At 44.5% G+C, this 24,979-nt stretch overlaps 1 protein-coding gene across 5 annotated transcripts in view; it reads left to right on the forward strand.

Annotated features, from left to right (window-relative positions):
• YLPM1 (YLP motif containing 1) overlaps positions 1-24,542 on the forward strand; it is a 201,536-nt gene extending 176,994 nt beyond the window's left edge. For all 5 annotated transcript variants that reach the window (XR_013623920.1, XR_013623921.1, XM_078781005.1 and 2 more), the window contains 2 exons: positions 16,567-16,746; positions 24,224-24,542. Coding sequence is in view for 3 of the 5 variants with exons in the window: in XM_078781005.1 (XP_078637131.1) it covers positions 16,567-16,713 (147 nt within the window). In the remaining 2 variants the exon portion in view is untranslated. The remainder of the gene's footprint in view (positions 1-16,566; positions 16,747-24,223) is intronic.
• Positions 24,543-24,979: the final 437 nt, after the last annotated feature.

Below are 24,979 nucleotides of genomic sequence, written 5' to 3' on the forward strand. Positions count from 1 at the left end.
TTGGAGAGCAGGTACGCCTCCATTATGGGCCCGTCCGCCATTTCACCTCGATCCAGCCATTTCACCGCGCCCCAGCCGTTAGCCTGGTTCGCGTGTGTGTCGTGGATTTCGATTGGGAATTCGCTGTTTTCCGCTTGGGAGCCGCTGCTCGTTCATATCAGCGTCCTTGTCTGGTGAACCGAAGGTGTGAATTCCCAGTCGCCTTGTGGGTGCACTTTTGCCTGACCGACGTCGGCCCGACACCCACCCAGCAGCTTCAGCAGCGTCGACTGTCAGCAGTCCTGGGTTCTGGTCTCAATACGACCTTTTTCTTGTGATCACCGGAGCGTGGATCGACTTTGGCCTGGTGCCGGGACAGTGACTTCGGGGGTGTTACATTTCGCTCACGTGGAGCACCGTGAGTTGTTGAGTTAAGAAACTGGTGGTACCATCAGAGGAATTGTATGGTATTTGTTGTGCAATTGAGATTTTATTGTACTTATGCAAGTTGTTATTATTGTGTGATCTTAATACAATACTTGGTTTTTGGTATCAACTGATTGGTGTGGTTTCACCATTGGTCATTGGCACACATAATAGCACATCTTTCTGCCGTGACTCCTTTCGGGGCTCGGAGGTACACCGTGACCGGGGTTTGGGGAGGAGCACGTAACAGTAATCACAGCACATTTCTCCACCTCTGATTTTATTGGGGGTATCCAACTGAACGCAACCTCAGATGATTCCACAAATCCCGCGACAAGTGTGTGTCTACTCTCAGGAGAGCCAGAAAACCTGTCCAATCTCAAGAACCAGAAAATCCTGTCCAATCTCAAGAACCAGTAAATCTGTCCAATCTCAAGAACCAGAAATCCTGTCCAATCTCAAGAACCAGAAAACCTGTCCAATCTCAAGAACCAGTAAACCTGTCCAATCTCAAGAGCCAGTAAACCTGTCCAATCTCAAGAGCCAGTAAACCTGTCCATTGTCCAATCTCAAGAACCAGAAAACCTGTCCAAACTCAAGAACCAGAAAACCTGTCCAATCTCGAGAACCAGAAAATCTGTCCAATCTCAAGTACCAGTAAATCTGTCCAACCTCAAGAACCAGAAAACCTGGTCACCTCAAGAACCAGAAAACCTGTCCAATCCCAAGAACCAGAAAACCTGTCCAATCTCAAGAACCAGAAAACCTGTCCAATCTCAAGAAACCTGAAAATCTGTCCAATCTCAAGAACCAGAAAACCTGTCCAATCTCAAGAACCAGAAAACCTGTCAAATCTCAAGAACCAGAAAACCTGTCCAATCTCAAGAACCAGAAAACCTGTCCAATCTGTCCAATTAAAACAGTTGTTCACCACCATCTCTTATCTTCCCCCATCCAAAACCTTGATCTCTTCTACCCCAGTTAATTCACCCCAAATCCACTTTTTATTTTTTTTGAAATACCGACTTTTTTCTTTCCTGGAAGTTCCAGCAGTGTCCATGTGTTTTATACTTTCCCACTCCCCCACTCACCCCCCACCTTCCCATGCCTGCTCCCCCCAAGCCCCTTCTCTCCCACAGATCTCCCGATGTCCCTGTTCTCTGCTGTTGTACTTGTGTGCTTCCCTCTCTCTCCCCATCTTGTCTCCCGCTCCCTTTTTTTGTATGTTTTGTGTGTCCGTTTGTTGTTTTTTGTGATTGATGATAGCTCTTACACGAGCCTCGATCTTGTATACAAAAAAATATATATCTCAGGAACAGGGGGCTGTATTCAAATGTGTTTAAAGTTTTCTATTACATTTGGCCCAACTTTCTTGTTTTTAAACTTTTTCATTTCTGAGAGTTGACATATCTGTACTTCGCACGTTTGGTAATGATTGAAGCGCTTTTTGAATTCTGATTGCTCCAAATAGCTCACTAAAGTCGAAGTGGAAAGAGGAAAACCACATGTATGAAGACTAGTATTTGCATGTAAATCTTATAAAGGTACATTATGAATAAAGAGCATGCATGTAAATGTACATCTGTGACTCATATAAACATATATGAACAAAGAGCATATGCAAATGTAAATATTTGTATTTTTATATAGTTTGTTTCGGGGCTTTATACATGTTACAATTGGTGTATATATATATATATATGCACTGAGTCTTGTTTACCCCTTTATGTTGGTGGCAGACATGCATCCATCCAAAAGCGTATACATCCATACTCTCTCCTCCTCCCTATATCCCCCCCCATAAAGTACCACTAGAATATATGTTTAGAAGGAAGGTTTCTTTGCAGGACAGTGGGTTATTGGACTCGATTCACGGATGATAACAGAAACTCAAAAATAACTATTAATTAAAGACATAAACATTGTTATGTTTGCTTTGCGGAAGGAGGAAGGGTTATCGGAAGGATCAACCATTGTCAATTAAGTCTATAAAGTTTTACATATATGACAAATACTTTGGATGAATACTGCCATTTTCATTATGCCCAGCACCCACTTCATAATTACCTCTTCCATTGAAGGTGGACAGAAGTTATGTTTTCACCCCTGTCTGTTTGTTTGTCTATCTGTCTATTAATTAGATTTTGGTGAAGATCCAGATCTGAGAACCTTTAAATGATTCTTCACCATTGAGTGATAGGGCCAAAAATGATATATAGCATGATATCTCAAAACGGTATGGACAGTAAAATTACACGAGCCAATATGTCATATAATTTCTACAGTTTTGTTCCAATCCCCTTACACGAAAACATATAAAGGCAAATGTGGTAATATATGATGGCAGCTCATGGTTAACCATAACTCTTTATTCTGGGTAAAGATAAAAGACTTGCAGTTCACCAAAAGTGTTTGAAATGGGAGTGACATAATCTTGTACTCTTGTGTGATGTGACATCATTGCTGTGAAAAGTGTTCTGTCTGTTTCAAAGTTTACAGTAAACAGTGTTTCATATGATGGGGAAGAGCTTGTGTAATGAAGTTCCTGTTAATGAAAATGCCAAACCAATTGAATTTTATAGATCGTTTGTGCAGTTGCGTGAGATGTGTGTCTCACGTAAAAGTGTATTTAAATGATACGTAGATGTAGTCAGTGTGGATTTATCTCAAACAGAAAAGTTCACAATATAACTTTATGTTTTTTAAATGCATATAATCTATGAGACTGCTTGAAATTGTTGATACAGTCAGATCCCTATATTTGCGGGGGATACATTCCTGGAAAGTTCCGTGAATGTCGAATCTGCGAATGTGGGGGCATTTCCCGAGACATGATATTTCTGCTGATATTATTTGATGCCACGCTCTAGCAGGGAAAATGGCCTTAAAAATGCCTGTTGTTGTTATTTGTATTATTTGATTTGATAAAATTTGTAAAATGGTATTATTTGATGCCACGTAACATTATCACGCATGAAGCCGACACTGAGGCAAATGTGTCTAGCAGCTCCGCCCCCATCAAGCTGATTGACAGTCATAGCCACGGCTACCCCAGTCCCATTCTTTTACATGGGAATATCGTTTTCCATACTTTTCGAGGAGTCCTTTCAAGCTAAGAGAATTATAATACCAAAGGATGTTGCAGTAAGTAAAACTCCATCGAATGGTAGCAGATTCGTTGCCATTTATAGAGGCAGCTCGGAAATATGCCATCTGAAGAAGATTATCTATATAATAATACCGTAAGGACTCGACTTTGTTATCCCTTTTACGCCGCACCCAGTGACCCTGATGCCCACGGCACTAATGGATTTACGATCTACGAACCGCGCTCTTTGTTTATCACGTACAGACATACTCGAAAAATCTGAATTAGCTGACTTTGGGGCCCAAAAGCATCCGATTAACTGCCGATACGACGCCATCTTACGACGCCATCTTACGACGCCATCATATTGGCGTCTGCTGGGCGAAGGCGAAGTGAGCCGTCCGCTGATTGGACAGTCGAGTGGTGTGAACATTGGTGGTGTGAACCAAATGGTCTTTTTATTCCCTTGAACATTTTAAATTAGGATATATATGGAAACGTCTTTATCGTCATTTTAATAAAGTTAAATGGAGTGACGTTGCGATACTCGGGGTGCGTTGCATAAATCCTCGTAACTCAGAGAGGTGTAGCAGGTGGCGAGACGTAAGGAAGCTTAAAGATAACAAGCTGAAACAGACGAACGATATGTCAATCCCTTTACACACCGAACGGCAATAAAAGTATGAGAGCGGGAAGGCATGGCCTGAGCACTTCGAGCAGAGAGGACTGATTGGACTTAACTTAAAGAGAAAAAATTGGAGCTTAACGGAAGAAGAAGATCCCATGAGCGCTCCCCTATGCCATCCATAATGGTACACTCTATCCATGCACCACATCCTCCCTTCCGTGGATGTTCCACGGGTTTCACGTCTTTATCGTCATTTTAATAAAGTTCAATGGAGTGACGTTGCGATACTCGGGGTGCGTTGCATAAATCCTCGTAACTCAGAGAGGTGTAGCAGGTGGCGAGACGTAAGGAAGCTTAAAGATAACGAGCTGAAAACAGACGAACGATATGTCAATCTCTTTCTACACCGAACGGAAATAAAAGTATGAGAGCGGGAATGCATGGCCTGAGCACTTCGAGCAGAGAGGACTGATTGGACTTAACTTAAAGAGAAAAAATTGGAGCTTAACGGAAGAAGAAGATCCCATGAGCGCTCCCCTATGCCATCCATAATGGTACACTCTATCCATACACCACATCCTCCCTTCCGTGGATGTTCCACGGGTTTCGGCTAGTTATTATTATTATTATTATTATTATTATTATGATGAACAAGAAGATTAATTCCCGGGTTTGACCGATCCCGTTTTTTCGCTTTATTTTGCTTTTGCCTTGGTCTGGAGAGCTGAAAAGGGATCCCTGCCTCGACAATCAACTGAACAAACCATGTAGGCTCTCATATGTAGCCTAAGCAAGTTTTTAAAGATAATCCAACTTCAGTTTTGTATGTAGCAAATGGGACCATCATTTTTTTCCGCGCCATCCCTACATAGAGTACTACCATACTCTCTGATACACATTTCACAGTCTTGTCGCCTGGGAGTAGGTTAGGTGACTGTAGTCGAAGTAGCATAGTGTACTGGTCTCTTAAGTACAGAGTATACAGAGATAAGTGCAATGAGTAGTGAAAAAACTTGTGCAACTGAGTAGTGGAAATGAGCAGATGAGCAAGGGCTGGCAGTGCAGGTAGTGTGGTGCCCGGCGGTGGGGGGTAGACAATGTATTGGCTGAGTTGATGGTATGTGACAGAGTTCAGCTGGGTAACAGCCCAAGGGAAAAAGCTGTTCCTGAGCCTAGTCGTGTGGGCTCAAATGCATCTGAAGCGACTCCCAGATGGCAGGAGGGCAAACAATTCATGGCTGGGGTGGCTCCCTTAGTCCATGCTGGCAAACAGTCCATGGCTGGGGTGGGTCCCTTTGTCCATGCTGGCAAACAATTCATAGCTGGGGTGGGTCCCTTAGTCCATGCTGGCAAACAGTCCATGCTGCGTGTTCTCCGCAGGCAAAGTTACTGATAGATGTCCTGAATAGCTGGTAGCTAGGTGCCGGTGATGTGCTGGGCAGTTTTAACTACCCACTGCAGAGCTTTCCGGTCAGAGGTGGAGCAGCTTCCATACCACACCGTAATGCAGTTTGTCAGGATGCTGTCTATTGTGCAATGTAGAAGTTGCGGAGAAGCTGGGGGGACGGATTGGCTCTCTTCAGCCTTCTCAGGAGGTATAGATGCTGCTGAGCCTTTTTCACCAGAGAGGAGGAGTTAAGAGACCATGAAAGATCCTCCATGATGTGGACGCCCAGGAACTTGAAGCTGAAGAGTGAAGAGCAGTGGATATGGCGTCTTCCGTTGACCTATTTGCACGGTAGGCAAACTGGTGCTGATCAAGGGTGGCAGGGACAGTGATTTTTATGTGAGCCATGTCCAGTCTCTCGAAGCACTTCATTATGATGGCGGTAAGTGCGATAGAGCGGTAGTCATTCAGGCTTGTCACAGTCGACTGCTTCGGCACCGGAACGGTGGTTGTTGACTTGAAGCATGTGGGGACAACCGCCTGAGCCAATGACAGGTTGAAGATGTCAGTGAAGACTTCAGCCAGCTGGACAGCACATGTCCGGCAGGTTCGGGTCCGGGCCGGCAGCCTTGCGAGTGGTCACTCTGCGTAGACAGACCCTTACATCAGAGGTGGACAGTGTGAGCACCCAGCCGTCCAATGGTAGCTAGCAGGGCTTTGATAGCCGGTCCCTGTTGTCCATGTCAAAACGAGAGTAGAAGTTGTTAAGCTCGTCAGGGAGGGAGGCGTTTCTGGTCGGAGGGCAGGTGTTCTTGCTCTTATAGTCCGTGATTGTTTGAATGCCTTACCACATGCGTTAAGTCTGTATTGCTGTGGAAATAGTCCTCAATCTGTAGTGTGTAGTTCCGTTTGGTGTTCCTGATGCCCTTTTTCAGGTTAGACCTGGCTACACTGTAAGCCACAATGTCGTCGGACTTGATTGCTGCGTCACGTGTTTTCAGCAGCAAGCGGACCTCCCCATTCATCTATGGTTTCTGGTTGGGGAATGTCCGTATGTCCGTATGTCTTGCGTTGTGACGGTCTCTACACAACTGTTTATCTACTATATAAGAGAGCCGTTGGTCTGTGTGTCGCCATTTGGCTGAACGGATCTTCGTCAAACTTTCAGAGGTTCATCAGTAGTGAGTACCTGGGAGTGTTTTACGCAACAAAAAACAAAAGTAGGTTTTTTTGGATTTAAAAAAAATCGCTCTGTATGATTAATGACAGTTATATACAAGTACACATTCACATACATAAATACAAAACAATCAGCAGACATTCGCATAAACAAAATCCGTGAATAGAGAGGACCAAACCACGAATGGCGAGGCAAAATCCGCGATTGGCGAGGCAAAATCGGCAAATGGCGAGGCAAATCCCGCGAATGTCGACGATAATCCGTGAAGGTTAATGAAAATCCCACGAATGTATGCCGCGGCATTGTTTCAATGCCCCGGAAAAACCACGAACTCGCGGAAAACGGCCGCGAATAGGAAAAACAATTGCGATTTCGTGGAACTCGACCCCGAATTGAGAAACAGGTCGCATTTTATCACCCGTGAATAGCGCGGTCCGACAGTATAGTAAAATGAAAGACGTCTTTCTATTCATGTTTTGATCCATGTTCAAAAACATTCGATTCAAATAAGCTGTTCCTCGATCGTAAACTGTAGCGGGCAGCATGGACCAGCCCATAGCCATGGAAACCAGCAGAAAGACGAAGCGTCCAGTGGGGCAAAGAGATTAGAGCGGCAAGAGCTTTACAGCAGACAGGAAGAACACCGGCTGCACACACAGAGCAGAGAAAAGCGAAGCCCAAGCAAAAAATATATGAGCAGGCACCCAAGAGAGATGGAAGGACCGTCAGACAGAAGAGAGTGAATAGCACATGTATGTGAATTCCATGCTATTTTATCCCCATTCCTGCAGCCATGCCCCATGCCTCTCAACGTTTTTCGCTCACCGTCCGGCACCAGGGGATTATCATCCCCAGCACAGATTGCCGACATCCACAGTTCACCCCATCTCACCCAACCTGGTGCTTGGCCTTGTTCACAGAGAGGATAAAAACGAATAAAGCTTTCCTCTTTGATACATATGTCAAGACTGCCCCTCTCGCATCAGACATAATAACAGCACAGCTTCACTCTAATTGATGAAAATGATACTTGCATCACTTTGTCAAGGTTTTCTCCAGGGTTGGACACCCAATTGTCGCCATCAGAGTTTAGGCTTTGGTTTGCCTTCATTGTATAAATCTTTCAGACATACACTCGTTCACTTTGTGTGTGTGCGCAAGACATCTTAAAAGCATTGCTCTTTTATTTTATTTTATTTTAAACCTGCCTTATGAATGTTCTCGAGGGGCAAAAACTTGCCCCTATGGTGAAACAAACTTGCCCCTATGGTGAAACAAACTTGCCCCTATGGTGAAACAAACTTGCCACTATGGTGAAACAAACTTGCCCCGATGGTAAAACAAACTTGCCCCATGGTAAAACAAACTTGCCCCCATGGTGAAACAAACTTGCCCCATGGTGAAACAAACTTGCCCCATGGTGAAACAAACTTGCCCCATGGTAAAACAAACTTGCCCCCATGGTGAAACAAACTTGCCCCATGGTAAAACAAACTTGCCCCATGGTAAAACAAACTTGCCCCATGGTAAAACAAACTTGCCCCCATGGTGAAACAAACTTGCCCCATGGTAAAACAAACTTCCCCCCATGGTGAAACAAACTTGCCCCATGGTGAAACAAACTTGCCCCATGGTGAAACAAACTTGCCCCATGGTAAAACAAACTTGTCCCTATGGTGAAACAAACTTGCCCCATGGTAAAACAAACTTGCCCCATGGTAAAACAAACTTGCCCCATGGTAAAACAAACTTGCCCCCATGGTGAAACAAACTTGCCCCATGGTAAAACAAACTTGCCCCATGGTGAAACAAACTTGCCCCATGGTGAAACAAACTTGCCCCATGGTAAAACAAACTTGCCCCCATGGTGAAACAAACTTGCCCCATGGTAAAACAAACTTGCCCCATGGTAAAACAAACTTGCCCCATGGTGAAACAAACTTGCCCCATGGTGAAACAAACTTGCCCCATGGTAAAACAAACTTGCCCCCATGGTGAAACAAACTTGCCCCATGGTAAAACAAACTTGCCCCATGGTAAAACAAACTTGCCCCATGGTAAAACAAACTTGCCCCCATGGTGAAACAAACTTGCCCCATGGTAAAACAAACTTCCCCCCATGGTGAAACAAACTTGCCCCATGGTGAAACAAACTTGCCCCATGGTAAAACAAACTTGCCCCATGGTGAAACAAACTTGCCCCCATGGTGAAACAAACTTGCCCCATGGTAAAACAAACTTGTCCCCATGGTGAAACAAACTTGCCCCCATGGTGAAACAAACTTGCCCCATGGTAAAACAAACTTGTCCCCATGGTGAAACAAACTTGCCCCCATGGTGAAACAAACTTGCCCCCATGGTGAAACAAACTTGTCCCTATGGTGAAACAAACTTGCCCCTATGGTGCTCCATCGAATGGATGATTTTGAAGGGCTTAATCTTCATAATGTTTAGCTAATTATCTGTAACTGTTGACATGCTTGATGTTTTCATTGACCAGGAATTTCAAAAGTATTCAGTTTTAACTTCATTATCTCACTTGCTATCCTCTTGATTTTCAGCACAGGCATGAAAGCAAAAAACCTGTGATTATGATTACTGGTTACCAACATTTTAAGAAAGATGTCCCTCACCACCATTTTTACTAACCAACCAGGCATGGCCTTGGCTTTATCCTTTACAGGTTTCACACGTTCATTCGTGACTTACTATCATATTTTAAATGTTGTATTAAAAACACAGTGCCTCTCAAATCAAATTTCCACAAGTTATCTTCTTTCTCGACTGTCCAATGTGTATACTGTTGTCTGAGATGTCATGCTCATATTGCAAGATGTGTTTATCGTGTGTATCATGACACCCCACTGCCCCCCTGCCCCCTCATATTGATGATTGGCCTTCAACTAAGCAAACTTCAACAACATAGGATGGATAGTAAAAACATACATATGTCTTTCAAAAAGTTATATGAATGCAACATGATACCATAATCCAAGACGTGACAATTTTTATATATTGTATTTTGCAAAATACAAATATCGGTGTCGATTTATGCAAGAACAAGAATGGCCGCATTATAGTCACAACCTGCATCAAAATCTGGTAATGGACCAATTGGGTAACACACATTTAAAGCATTCCAAAAAGATGAATAGTGTGATTGGTAACACACATTTAAAGCACTCTGAAAAGATGAATAGTGTGATTGGTAACACACATTTAAAGCATTCCAAAAAGATGAATAGTGTGATTGGTAACACACATTTAAAGCATTCTAAAAAGATGAATAGTGTGATTGGTAACACACATTTAAAGCACTCTGAGAAGATGAATAGTGTGATTGGTAACACACATTTAAAGCACTCTGAAAAGATGAATAGTGTGATTGGTAACACATTTAAAGCACCCTTAAAAGATGAATAGTGTGTTTGGTAACACACATTTAAAGCACCCTGAAAAGATGAATAGTGTGATTGGTAACACACATTTAAAGCACTCTGAAAAGATGAACAGTGTGATTGGTAACACACATTTAAAGCACCCTGAAAAGATGAATCGTGTGATTGGTAACACATTTAAAGCACCCTTAAAAGATGAATAGTGTGTTTGGTAACACACATTTAAAGCACTCTGAAAAGATGAATAGTGTGATTGGTAACACACATTTAATGCACTCTGAAAAGATGAATTGTGTGATTGGTAACACACATTTAAAGCACCCTGAAAAGATGAATAGTGTGGTTGGTAACACATTTAAAGCACCCTTAAAAGATGAATAGTGTGTTTGGTAACACACATTTAAAGCACCCTGAAAAGATGAATCGTGTGTTTGGTAACACACATTTAAAGCACTCTGAAAAGATGAATAGTGTGATTGGTAACACACATTTAAAGCACTCTGAAAAGATGAATAGTGTGATTGGTAACACACATTTAAAGCACTCTGAAAAGATGAATAGTGTGATTGGTAACACATTTAAAGCACCCTTAAAAGATGAATAGTGTGTTTGGTAACACACATTTAAAGCACCCTGAAAAGATTTATAGTGTGATTGGTAACACACATTTAAAGCACCCTGAAAAGATGAATAGTGTGATTGGTAACACACATTTAAAGCATTCTTAAAAGATGAATAGTGTGATTGGTAACACACATTTAAAGCATTCTTAAAAGATGAATAGTGTAATTGGTAACACATTTAAAGCACTCTTAAAAGATGAATAGTGTGATTGGTAACACACATTTAAAGCATTCTTAAAAGATGAATTGTGTAATTGGTAACACACATTTAAAGCACTCTTAAAAGATGAATAGTGTGATTGGTAACACACATTTAATGCGCTATTTAAAGATGAATGGTGTGATTGGTAGCACACATTTAATGCGCTATTTAAAGATGAATAGTGTGATTATTAACACACATTTAATGCGCTATTAAAAGATTAACTGGACACCTCTTATCCATGACAGCCTCCACCATGGTTATATCAGAACAAGCTGATTCATCACACGGTCACGGATTGTTTAACCCCAAGATAGGGCTGTTCAAAAATTACACGACGCTATTTTTAGGGAGGCGTGTACCATGAGTGCTGACGAGCTCGATTATAGCTTGTTAATAATTTTTATTCAACATTGATTGGATTTTTCAGGGTCCCTCATAGTGAGTAACACTCCACCCAAACAAAGCCAATGGGAATCTGATGCAACAAACCCAGGCAGTGTATAATCAGCAGAGGCCTACAGGCCTGATGTCTTGGGCCCACCAGAAAAGCAAGATGGTTGTCATATTATTTTGTCTGGGTGCAATGGTGGGTGGAGTTAAGCAACAAATGTGGGTGGGGTCCGGCAGCTGTCTCACCAATGGGTACACGTTTTGAAAATGGACCCCCAACAAGAACCACAACAACAACAGCAACAACAACCATGTGGAGCTCTTGTAGACCTGCAACACGTCGCCGGTAAAAATAACGTAATAATGTGCATATATGTCATGACCGGCCCGCCAATCGAAAGGCTGGAACTGTACACGCCATTGGCCCCGGTCACACTGATGATAGTTCTAACCCAATCAATTTTGTCATGGTCTGATACGAGCAGTTTTTATCAGACTGTGCTTCGGTGACTTCTAAGGGCACTGGTAATTGTAGGATTATGAGAATTCTCACCCCCTTTATTTATTTAAATCCCCTCCAGGAAAACCAATGGCCCAAAATGTTTAATGAGTGTGGCAAGATTGGCATTTTTAATGAGTGTGGCAAGTACCGGGGTTTGGGGAGGAGCACATAACAGTAATCACAGCACATTTCTCCACCTCTGATTTTATTGGGGGTGTAGGAAGGCAAATCCAACTGAACGCAACCTCAGATGATTCCACAAAGCCCGCGACAAGTGTGTGTGTCTACTCTCAGGAGAGCCAGAAAACCTGTCCAATCTCAAGAACCAGAAATCCTGTCCAATCTCAAGAACCAGTAAATCTGTCCAATCTCAAGAACCAGAAATCCTATCCAATCTCAAGAACCAGAAAACCTGTCCAATCTCAAGAACCAGAAAACCTGTCCAATCTCAAGAACCAGTAAACCTGTCCAATCTCAAAAGCCAGTAAACCTGTCCAATCTCAAGAACCAGAAAACCTGTCTACTCTCAGGAGAACCAGAAAACCTGTCCAATCTCGAGAACCAGAAAACCTGTCCAATCTCAATAACCAGAAAACCTGTCCAATCTCAAGTACCAGTAAATCTGTCCAACCTCAAGAACCAGAAAACCTGGTCACCTCAAGAACCAGAAAACCTGTCCAATCCCAAGAACCAGAAAACCTGTCCAATCTCAAGAACCAGAAAACCTGTCCAATCTCAAGAACCCTGAAAATCTGTCCAATCTCAAGAACCAGTAAATCTGTCCAATCTCAAGAACCAGAAAACCTGTCCAATCTCAAGAACCAGAAAATCTGTCCAATTAAAACAGCTGTTCACCACCATCTCTTATCTTCCCCCATCCAAAACATTTATCTCTTCTACCCCAGTTAATTCACCCAAAATCCACTTTTTTTTTTTTTGAAATACCGACTTTTTTCTTTCCTGGAAGTTCCAGCAGTGTCCATGTGTTTTATACTTTCCCACCCCCCCCCCCCCTCACCCCCCACCTTCCCATGCCTGCTCCCCCCAAGCCCCTTCTCTCCCACAGATCTCCCGATGTCCCTGTTCTCTGCTGTTGTACTTGTGTGCTTCCCTCTCTCTCCCCATCTTATCTCCCGCTCCCTTTTTTTGTATGTTTTGTGTGTCCGTTTGTTGTTGTTTTTTGTGATTGATGTTAGCTCTTACACGAGCCTCGATCTTGTATACAAAAAAAAAAAAAAAAAAAAAAGATGCAGAGTGAGGTTGATATGCTGTCTCAAGAAAATTAACAATTTATTACCCACAACACAACCAATACAGATAATCATGGAACACGAAGAGACAGAAATTCATTAATAACACTGAAAATAACTATTCTGGTAAAGTGCTACATTTACAAACTAGAACGGCACTCAGTAGAGAGCATACCTCCGCCTGGTTGGCCATATCACTCAATGGTGAAGAATTACTTAAAAAAATTAATAATTCTCATTTCCGAATCCATATTCAGATCTTCACCAAAATAGAATCCAATCAGCCTTGTCACACACACAACCTGTCCACCAAGTGTTGGCCAAATCCATCCATAGCTTTTTGAGATATTCTGCTATGTATCGTTTTGGCCGTATCCCAATGGTGAAGAATCGAATTTTTAAAATTAAATAATTCTCATATCCGCATCCATATTCAGATCTTCACCAAATTCGAATCTATTTGTCCTTGTCTCCCAATCTCCCAATGGTGAAGAATCATTTTAAAAATTCTAGTAGCCGGATCCGAATCCAGATCTTCACTAAAATCTAATAATTTCATCCTTGTGACATATGCTAGATCTCCGCCATATTCCGTCCGAAACATCCACAACTTTTGGAGATATCTTGTTCACAAACAAACAGACAGACAAACAGACAGGGGTGAAAACATAACCTCCATCCACCTTTGGTGGCGGAGGTAATGATTCAGACTGAACCAGGTGGGGTTTTAAGGATATAAATTTGATGCTGATTGTGATGGGATGCAGCTAAGCAGGCAGGTGCTGGAACAAGGAAGATGAACAGCTTGGGAGCCACTCCCCTCCAGTGTCCATGCTTCCCAGGTGGAGCCAGGGTCACTTGTCAGCATTGGCATTTGTCCGGCTGACATTTTCCCCTCTCCAGCTACTCACCTCTCTGCTGGCACTGCCACTCTTGAAAAAGGCCCAGCCAATCACATACATAGGTGGCAGGAAAGAGGTGCAGGAAAGCTTGTGGCCCAATCACATCTGAGAATAAAGAAGGGCATCACGCCATCTCGGTAACTCATCGTCGTGTCCGATCCTCATTAACCTGACCTGGACCGCTCGGTGCACACTAGAGGGACACAAAATGAGACCATCTAAGCATTCATTTGGACCAAGCCCGGCCCTCATACAAGCTGCACATCAGACCACTTAGCATTAAACATTAACCATATTTGAGGATTTTTTCATAAATCCTTAATGCAAAAATATACAGTGTTAAGGCCTTATTTCTATCTCGAACCACTTCACAACTCCTCACACTCTTCCATAAAGCGTAACACCAAATCCTCCCCTGGACCTCAGTCTCCTGACAAGGACATCAAGGCCAGGCCTAAACACACAAACATTCGTTCTTCAATTACCTTGTGAAATAAATCAGAGGGCGCTGTGGAAGACGAGGCCTTCGCTAACGTTGCATTCCCACCTTAAACATCCAAAATGTATTTCGAATAATGAAATCATTTTTTCATGGTTTTATTTCTTAATTACCTCCACCACCGAAAATTTCTTAATCCGGTGGACGAAGGTTATTTCACGTCTGTTTGTTTGTCTTCGTTTCCATCTGTTTGGCTGTTTGTTTGTCTATCTGTGAGCAGGATATCTCAATAAGTTGTGAACAGATTCGGACGAAATTTGATGGAAGATTGCGAGTGTGACAAGGACGATTTGATTAGATTTTGCTGGAGATCTGGATTTGAATATTATCATTTTAGTGGTTTTTCACCATTGAGAGGGAGGGCCAAACGATATACAGTACAGCACGACATTTCATAAAGTTGTGGACGGATTATGACAAAACTTGGTGGATGATTTGGGGAGGTGACAAGAACAAGCCGTGTAGATTTTGGTTCAGGTCCAGATACAGATCCGGCCTATCAGTGGGATACAAAACGTAAACTGTTCAATGTTCATCCTGGCAGAGGTGGAGGTATGCACTCTACCGAGTACCGCTCTAGTTACATCTTGCATTATTTTGTGCAGATCAAAGATTCACCCCTCATGATCACAATGTTTTTATTCGTGACATGTCATACATCTTTGGTGAAAATTCGCAATTATTTGCATTTTTTATCATTTGCATTTGCAATTATTTGCATACAATATCTGCCCTCGGTGCCCTAATACCTTTTGCAATTTTCGCCCTGGTGACCTTCAAAAATGTGTACTTTTTAAGGACAAACTGGATGAATATGATGCCATATGAACCATGCCATGCTCAATTTGTGAATTTCGTACACTGCTAACCACGTGTCGCATTGCTCAATGTCATGCCGCATTGCTCGTTGCCATGCCGCGTTGCTCGTTGCCATGCCGCGTTGCTCGTTGCCATGCCGCGTTGCTCGTTGCCATGTCACGTTGCTCGTTGCCATGTCGCGTTGCTCGTTGCCATGTCGCGTTGCTCATTGCCATGTCGCGTTGCTCGTTGCCATGTCTCGTTGCTCGTTGCCATGTCTCGTTGCTCGTTGCCATGTCGTGTTGCTCGCTGCCATGCCGCGTTGCTCGCTGCCATGCCGCGTTGCTCGTTGCCATGTCGTGTTGCTCGTTGCCATGTCGTGTTGCTCGTTGCCATGCTGCGTTGCTCGTTGCCATGCTTCGTTGCCATGCCGCATTGCTCGCTGCCATGCCGCGTTGCTCATTGCCTCATTGCTCGTTGCCATGCCACGTTGCTCATTGCCATGTCGCGTTGCTCGTTATCATGTCGCGTTGCTCGTTGCCATGTCGCGTTGCTCGTTGCCATATCGCGTTGCTCGCTTGGCTACGGTCCGCTTCGACATGAGAGATGCGTGACGAGGCATTCTTAACCTTGTCTAACCCTTGTATAATCCTCCAGCGGTGCACAAACAAACAGGACAACCTATCCCCATCCACGTGTCCTCAATACAGGGGGAAGAAAATCACGAACACAAATGGAGGTCTATACCTTAATTATATCAGCTGACCGCTACCCCTCACAAACGTAACGATATATATACCTCGTTCTTTTTTGGCATGGATTGGACTATTGTGAGTCTCTTTCATAGAACCTTTTCAGTGCCCCATGTACATTGAACTAGGAAATGACCTGCAAAAAACCACAACAAGCACCAAAACTATTAGCAGGTTTAATCTCTGCGACTTATTATCATCTATGAAATATCATCTTTTGAGCCTGAACCTGAACTTGAACTTGTCACACAAATCCCTAGGAATGATCAGCAAAACGCTGTCGGCTTGCATATATTCGCTGATCAATTGTTTGGTGGGTGCCATCGTCTATAAACGTGCATGGTGTCTCCTGTTTACAGCTGTTCCAAGAAAAGCATGTATAGTGGCTAGAAGGCCACAAAGCCTCACTTTTGAATTCCTATGTTGTTTCTGTTGCATATGGTGGTAAGTCGTCTAAATGCATGGCAGTCACTTCAAATGGTAATTAATGAATTACGAGATTGTGAAATGATGCACATTATGGAACTTGTTGGAAAGTGAGTTTGTGTACTATTTTCAGGTGCGCTGGGCAGACTTGGAAGAGAAGGAGAAAGTTGAACGGAAGCGAGCCATCGGCTTTGTCGTCGGTCAGACGGACTGGGATCGCATCACGGATGACAGCGGCGAGTTTGCTGCAAAGGCACTCAATCGTACGCACTACTTTTAGTCCCGGTCTCTATGGACATACCGCTTGCCCAAGGTGAGCAGCTGTTGCTGTAAATATTGCCACGGTTTCGTAAGTATTTTTATGGTGTCATGTCGTAATAGCCTTTGATAAGGCAGTTATACAACAATGTGCAATCATTTTGTAATGGCCTGTATCGTATTTCAATTTGAATCTTCCCATTTGCACTCGGTACCTGCTTGATTAAACATGTTGGTGCCTGTTCTACAAACAATGTGATGGCGTGAAATGAAATTATCTTAAGTGAAGGTAGATTTATCTTTTTCATAAAAATTGAAGCCTATGGTATAGTTTAAAGGCAGAAGGAATGATGGAATGTCCCAACAATAGGTTATTGGAGGAGAAGCCAGACATGGGACATGTGGTGAAATAATCATCCCTCAAACTCCAAGTGCGAGCTTTTATTCAATCAAGTCTCCACTCATCTTCAAAAGAACGGTGTACAGTAAGCAGGCAGTAATATAAGGTATTATTATGCAAATGAGTCACGACTCGAACTCAGTCTCAAGCAGACAGTCCCCTCACCCTCAATCCAACTTACTTATGAAGGCGTGACCACTAAAGAGAGAACTGCATCAGATGTAATTCCATAATTTCATCACATTCACCCACTAATTACATTTTCAGCAAGCCCGCATGCATATAACATCGGTCTATCTATTAAAGTCCAGCAAGCTCGCTAGCGTATAACATAGATCAATAACATGCAATCACTAACATGATAGCGAGGGTACGGCCTACCATCCCAACCGCTGTGGCCTACCATCCCAACCGCTGCGGCCTGCGACTTTCACGACCGGCCCGAGTCCTATAGGGAACGGATTCACTGGTTCCCTGGTTGTCCGGAGCTATGCCGAACGTCCTACCCGGAATCCCCTCCGCCACCGGTTCCAAAACCCTGGGCACGAAAGGCAGGCTTGGCTCCAATGAGGACAGAGTATTTGGCTCCCCTGTACCCCGCTTGTCACTTGTCCCGGTGCCGGGACTCTCCCCACACAGAGCTGGATGCAACACCGACACCGACACAGTGACCAAACGTCCATCGCCCATCCGTATGTGCGCATAATCCGGGTTGGCCTCGAGAACCTCGACTCAGTCAACCGCCGGCTCGTATTTACTCTGACGAATCATTCGTTTCAAATACGCAGGACCCGGCTCGGCTAGCCAGCCGGGCAACGATCGACCACTGGAGCTGCGTCTCTGGTAACGGAACATCCGATCGTGGGGCGTTTCATTAGTGGCGGTACATAACAGGGTACGAATCGCGTGTAGAGCCTCTGGCAAGACCAGACTCCATTGGTTATGGCTCAGCGACTGGGTCCTCATATGCATCTCCACCGCCTTCCAGACAATCCCATTAAGTCGCTCTACCTGTCTGTTACCTTCAGGATGATACGGGGTAGTCCGACTAGCCGCGATACCCTGCTCTAGGAGATAAGACCTCAACTCCTGGGACATAAAAGCAGCTCCCTGATCAGAGTGGACGAAAGCCGGAAAGCCGAACAACAGAAACAGCTGCCGCAGGGATCGGATCACCGTAGCCGATGACATATCTGTTCACGGAAACGCGAAGGGAAAGCGAGAGTACTCATCTACAACCGTGAGCATGCAGCGATGCAGCCCTGACACAGGTAGCGGCCCCTTAAAATCCATGCCCAGTCTCTCCCAAGGACGGCCGTCCTGAACCAGAGTTCCCATTGGCGGCTTGTAGAACCTGGGTTTCAGCTCAGCGCACACCGGACACTTCCGGCATAAGCGTCGTACATCGTCCACCGAGAAGGACAGATTGTGGCAACGGACAAAGTGGGCGAGTCGCGTCACCCCCGAATGACACAACAATTCATGTACAGTCACATGAAAAAGTAAGTACACCCCATGTAAAGTTTTGACTTTTTCAACATATTTCAACATACAGCTATTTGATCTTCATTTCAACAATATTGATAGATAAAGGTGATATAATATAACAAATATCATGAAACATTTACATTTTGTAGTCCATTGTATAATTTAAATAAACATAAATGCAAATTTCGCATGTGGAAAAAGTAAGTACACCCCTACATTTATCACTACTTCAAACACCTAAAATTATAATCAGGTGCACCAGCTCAGGTGCAAATGATTAGAACATCGTTAGAAAGGATCTTGGAGGAACTTGTCTTATTTAAACCTCAGACATTTAGTTTGGTTTGCTCTTTGTTGTTGAAGTGTGTGGCGTCACCATGCCTGGATCAAAAGAGCTCTGAGGCCTTCAAAAAGAAAGTTATAGATGCCTACGAGTCTGGGAAGGGATTTAAAAAGATCTCCAAACAATTTGAAATCAATCATTCGACTGTGCGGAAGATCATGTACAAGTGGAGAAGATTCCAAACAACTGCCAACTTGTTCAGGCCAGGCCGCCCCAGCAAGTTCAGCCCGAGAGCAGACCGCAAGATGCTGAAAGAAGTCTCTAAGAACCCCAGAATGTCATCATGGGACCTACAGATAGTTCTTGCCACTGTTGATTTCAAAGTGCACGAGTCTACCATTAGAAAGAGGCTGCACAAATTTGATCTACATGGGAGGTGTGCCAGGAGGAAACCTTTGCTGTCCAGAAAGAACATCAGGGCAAGACTAAAGTTTGCCAATGAACACCTAGGCAAAGACCAGCACTTCTGGAACAATGTGCTCTGGACAGATGAGTCAAAGGCAGAGCTATTTGGCCACAGTACCAGAAGACATGTTTGGCGAAAACCAAAGACAGCATTTGACCACAAGAACCTGATACCAACTGTAAAGCATGGTGGTGGAAATATTATGGTTTGGGGCAGCTTTGCTGCATCAGGGCCTGGGCAGCTCACCATCATAGAATTCACTATGAATTCTTCATTGTACCAGAGGGTGCTTGAGGATAATGTGAGGCCATCTGTCGGAAAGTTGAAGCTCACCCGAAGGTGGACCTTGCAACATGACAATGACCCAAAACATACCAGTAAATCCACCAAGGAATGGCTGAAAAGAAAGAAATGGAGGGTTCTGGAATGGCCAAGTCAAAGCCCGGATCTAAATCCCATCGAGATATTGTGGGGGCATTTGAAACGAGCTGTGCATGCAAGAAACCCCTCAAACATCGCACAGCTGAAAGAATTCTGCATGGAGGAGTGGGCAAAAATTTCTCCCAGTCAATGTCAGAGACTGGTAGACAGTTATAAGAAACGCCTACTTGAGGTTGTTTCTGCCAAAGGGGGCAATACCACCTATTAGAGCCAAGGGTGTATTTACTTTTTCCACATGCGACATTTGCATTTATGTTAATTTAAATTACTAGGGCATGCCCGTACTATATATATATCTAAAATTATATCCCCCCCCTCTATTTACATGAAATGGTTTGGTCCATTCGCAAAGCCAAAGCGGACGGCTTGCGAGTACGGTGACAATCCCCCCCCTCTATTTACATGAAATGGTTTGGTCCAAAGCGAACGGATTGCGAGTACGGTGACAATCCCCCCCCCCCCCCCCCCCCTCTATTTACATGGAATGGTTTGGTCCAAAGCGAACGGCTTGCGGAGTTTGGTAAAGAAATCGCCATAGCTCGGTAACTACTTGTCCGATTAATTTAAAACCTTGAAAAGGCACATCCTCGGGTCCCCAGCAATATACCTGGCAAGTTTCAAGTATATCGGACCGGTAGTTGTCGAGAAACAGCGGTCGCATACACACACACAGACACACACACACACACACAGAGATTACTGGCATTATAGATAGATACAATGGACAACAAAATGTAAATGTTTCATGATGTTTGTTATATTATATCACCTTTATCTGTCAATATTGTTGAAATGAAGATCAAATAGCTGTATGTTGAAATATGTTGAAAAAGTCAAAACTTTACATGGGGTGTACTTACTTTTTCACGTGACTGTATGACCTGTAAATCTGGGGGTAAGGGATCCATACCCGCACAGACCGGTCTCGACAGCGCGTCAGCGGCCAGATTCTCCCGACCCGGCCGGTGGACTATTTTGTAACAATAGTCAGCTAGTTCTATTCTCCATCTCAATATTTTCTCATTCTTAATGCGTTGTGCGTGCCGATGGTCGTACATGAACGCGACAGACTTTTGATCGGTCATCAGCTGAAACTCCTTGCCCAGAAACAAGTGGCGCCACCGCCTAACTGCCTCTATGATAGCGTACGCCTCCTTCTCGATAGCAGAGTGGCGGCATTCTCTCTGGGTCAGAGTGCGGGAAAAGAAGGCCACAGGGCGACCCCCTTGTGTGAGAGTCGCCGCAATCGCACAATCCGAGGCATCTGTCTCGACCAAGAACGGTATCACGTCATCTATGGAGGTCACCCTCGCCCCGTCGATATCTTCCTTCAGCTGCTGGAAAGCAGCCTTGGTAGCCATAGATAAGGGAAAGACCGTGCAACCAACCAAACGCCTAATCTTCTCCAAGTAACCCTGCACCCACCAATAATAGTGTGCGAATAGCCCTAAGGCCCGCCGCAACAAGGCCTTATCACTAGGAGACGCCATGTCAAGCAAAGGCCGCAGGCGCTCGGCGTCTGGTTTTATCTCCCTCCACCCCGGTCACCGTGTACCCGAGGAGGTCGATTGTCCTGGCCGCATCGTGGCACTTATCTTCATTGAAAGTCAGATTGTACTTTTTCGCCACGTCCAGGAATCGTCGCAAGTTGGCGCCGTGGTCGTCCTGAGCGTGCCCACAGATAGTCACGTTATCCACGTACACGAAAATGTCCCTTAATTGCTCTTTAGTCACAATATCATCGATTGCGCGCTGAAAGCAAGCCAACCCGTTAGTCACCCCAAAGGGTATGCGGCGGAACTGATATAGCCTCTGGCCGGATTCAAACCCCGTGTAAGGTTTGTCCGTCTCACGTATCGGAATCTGATGGTACGCCCTTTTCAAGTCCAGGGTGCTAAAAACACTCGGTACTTAGCCACGTCGCGTTACTAGATCGTCTATCTCGGTAACGGATACGCGTCCAGCTGAGTGAATCTATTTATAGTCTGCGAGTAATCGACGACTAGGCACTTCCTATGCTTGTCCAAATGCACCACCAGCACCTGAGCCCTCCACGGGGAAGTACTCGGCTCTATGATCCCTTCTCGCAGCAATCGTCTGGTCTCGTCAGCAATGAACAGCATGTCCGCCCGAGAATAGCGTCTAGACTTGACTGTTTGCGGTTTACAGTCGGCCGTCAAACTAGGAAAGAGAGCCGGAGGCTCTATGGCCATCTCAGCCAGTCTGCAGACCGAAAGTGTATACTCCCCACATCCAACCCGCTCAAGGCGGCCATGTCTCTGCAAGAAATCATGTCCCAGTAGCACATCCGCACACAGATCCGGCATTATTAAGAATTTAACATCGGAATATTCCACATCGTTGATAACCAGATTAACCATGCACAAGCCCTTAGTGCGAGCGCACAACCCCGACGAGGCCATATAGATGCGCCGCTGGCCTCGACCTATGGTCCACCCATATCTCTGCCCCAAAGCTTGACTAACGAAGCTCGTACTGCTCCCCGTATCAATCAGCGCGTCAGCCGATTCTCCCTCCACGAGGACAGGGAGCACAGCTCAAGTGAGGCTACGTGATAGCCCGCGGGCCCCAGTACGTGCAGCACGGGACGTGTTGTGCCAGCAAGGAAGTCAGCCCCGGCGAGGGTCGAGCGCCGCGTTTTCGCCGCGTGGCAAACTTTTGCAAAATGTCCTTTTCTTCCACAATTATGACACTGCGCGTGTCTAGCCGGGCAAAGAGACCAAGCGTGACGCTTATTGCCGCAGAAATAACAGCGTGGAGTGTTCTCTGAAAAAGAGGAAGAAGAAGCCGTGGCGGCCTGTCTCAAAGGCTCCTCGTCCTGGGCTGGCGGCACGTCGATTGATCCAGCCGGCGCTGCGGCGTCAGCGAGAGAACGCTCCGCCATAACATTCCACTCCGCGTGAGTGTCCGCGGTAGCCCCCGCCGTTATGTACGGGCGGCCGTAAGCCGCTGAGCGTGTGTGAGCCAACTGCAAAATCCGGGCTTGCTCGAAAGCTTCGTAGAGTGATAAAGTCTTGTTCTGTAATCGCAATCGTATGGCGGATGAAGAGATCCCCACCACAATTGCATCACGCATTAAATCATCCGTTGATTTGGTGACTGTGCGTGGCACTATAGGGCAATCCTTACCGAGACGTCTCAGCTATTGAAGGTATTGCTCCAGCGACTCGGACGGCTCTTGTCGGCGTGGAATGTTATGGCTGGCCAATATGTGGCGTCCGTACAGAGCACTCTTTGGCTTGACGTAATGACCTTTCATAGTGTCGATGGCATCCTCATAAGTTTCGCAATGAGAAAAGTAGCCATAGACCGTGGTGGTCACATGACACACTAGTATCGAGAGCTTCTGTTGGGCCGTTAAGTTTGGCACGACTGCCAGATAGTTCGTTAGTGCACAGAACCAATGGGCCCAAAGCTCGGCCTCGTCCGGCACTTGAGGATCCCCAGCGAAGTGCTCAAGCTTCAGCAGCTTCTCCATGCTGCCGCGAGGAGACGGCACGTTCAAGCGAGGAAGTTGATTGAATAAAAATGTGGTGAAATAATCATCCCTCGAACTCCAAGCGTGAGCTTTTATTCAATGAAGTCTCCACTCATCTACAAAAGAATGGCGTAGAGAAAGCAGGCAGTAATATAAAGTATTATTAAGCAAATGAGCCACGAGCAAAGAAGCATACGAAACTTACCAACTCAAACTCAGTCTCAAGCAGACAGTCCCCTCACCCTCAATCCAACTTATTTATAAAGGCGTGACCACTAGAGAGAGAACTGCATCAGATGCGATTCCATAATTTCATCACATGTCATATGGCCAAACAATGGCAATACAATAATTAAAAGTGGGATAAACCTTCCATGTCTGCGTAGGATGAAGAAAGCAGATCCTGCTGCTCATTAGAGCCTTGATAACATAGTGTGTGTTTGTGCGTGCGTTTTTTTTTTTGTTATGGTATAACTAGCTTCATTAATTGCTAAACTGAATACTGCAGTATAACTAGCTTTAATCTTACGTATTTTATTTTCCCAGGAGGTTCACGAAGTCCTCACTGGGCTCTTAACCCTGTTTGTTTTGTGTGTGTTTTTTTTTAATATAAATAAAAACCTGAGAAGGGCCTTCCAACCTGAAAGCGACATGATAGTAAGCACAATGCACAGGTCACCACTTCATCTCCATTTCCCGAAGCAATTGCTGCTATGGGACTCGATTTGTGCCTTACTGCTTCATAAAATTAGGTTTTTTTACTTAATTTTTATATTTCATCTCGTATCAATGTGAAGCTGTTTGATTCTCCAGTATCCTCTCTGTTCAAAATTATCCCATGAGTTTGAGAAATGACTGTACAGTATAGTGTTTGTCATTTATAGGGCAGGTGCTGACATTTTAAACCTGTAGTGTTATCTTGTCTTCTGATGCCAACATGTTCTGACTTCTGCAGAGTTGACTTGAAAGAAGGCTTTCATTGGGTCATGTGACTGATTCTGCAGAACTGCAGCCATTGTGCTGTGCCAAGCTTGCTGATGGCTGGGAGATCTTCCATTAAATGGCATACAGAGCAAGCATCCCATCAGATCAATCCAATTACATTTTGATTATTGCCTACTAATCAGTTGTATCTCTGTTGTTCCGGCCTGGGTAACATTCACATGATTTTTTTTGTTTGTTTTTTGGTAGGTTCTCATTTCACTTTTGCAAGTGTCTGTGCTCTGTATTCCTAGTTTGCTGATTTTTCTATAATAAATGTTTTGTTCCCCTGATGAGGATATTGACCTGTATTTTACTTTGTTGTCAACATTTGATTCAAAAATATATTCAAACGTAAAGCACCATCACTGGCACGAAGACCAATTAATTCAAACAATTGGTCATTTTTACTGGGACTTTATAATACTTTATAATTTTTAAGGTTGTGAAAGGAATATTGGAGAGAAGAGCAACTGGGGCTCATGTGTCCCGAACCGCGCTCTCTGTACTCACCCTTTCCAGACGTACCCAACTGCTTTTGCACTCTGTCTTTTCCAGCTGAGAAGGTGGAGAAGTTTCTGGCAACCATCGACTCTGAATCTGCAACTGATTCAGACTCTGAATCTGTAATCTGCAACTGCAACTGAACAGACGGCATCAGCCCACTGGTCATAAAATCCTGCTCTGCCGCTCGATCTCACCCTCTCTCTGTTCTCTTCACCCTCTCTTT

The sequence above is a fragment of the Myxine glutinosa genome, chromosome 6 (genome assembly GCF_964187855.1).
Source record: "Myxine glutinosa chromosome 6, kmMyxGlut1.1, whole genome shotgun sequence".
Lineage (NCBI taxonomy): Eukaryota > Metazoa > Chordata > Myxini > Myxiniformes > Myxinidae > Myxine > Myxine glutinosa.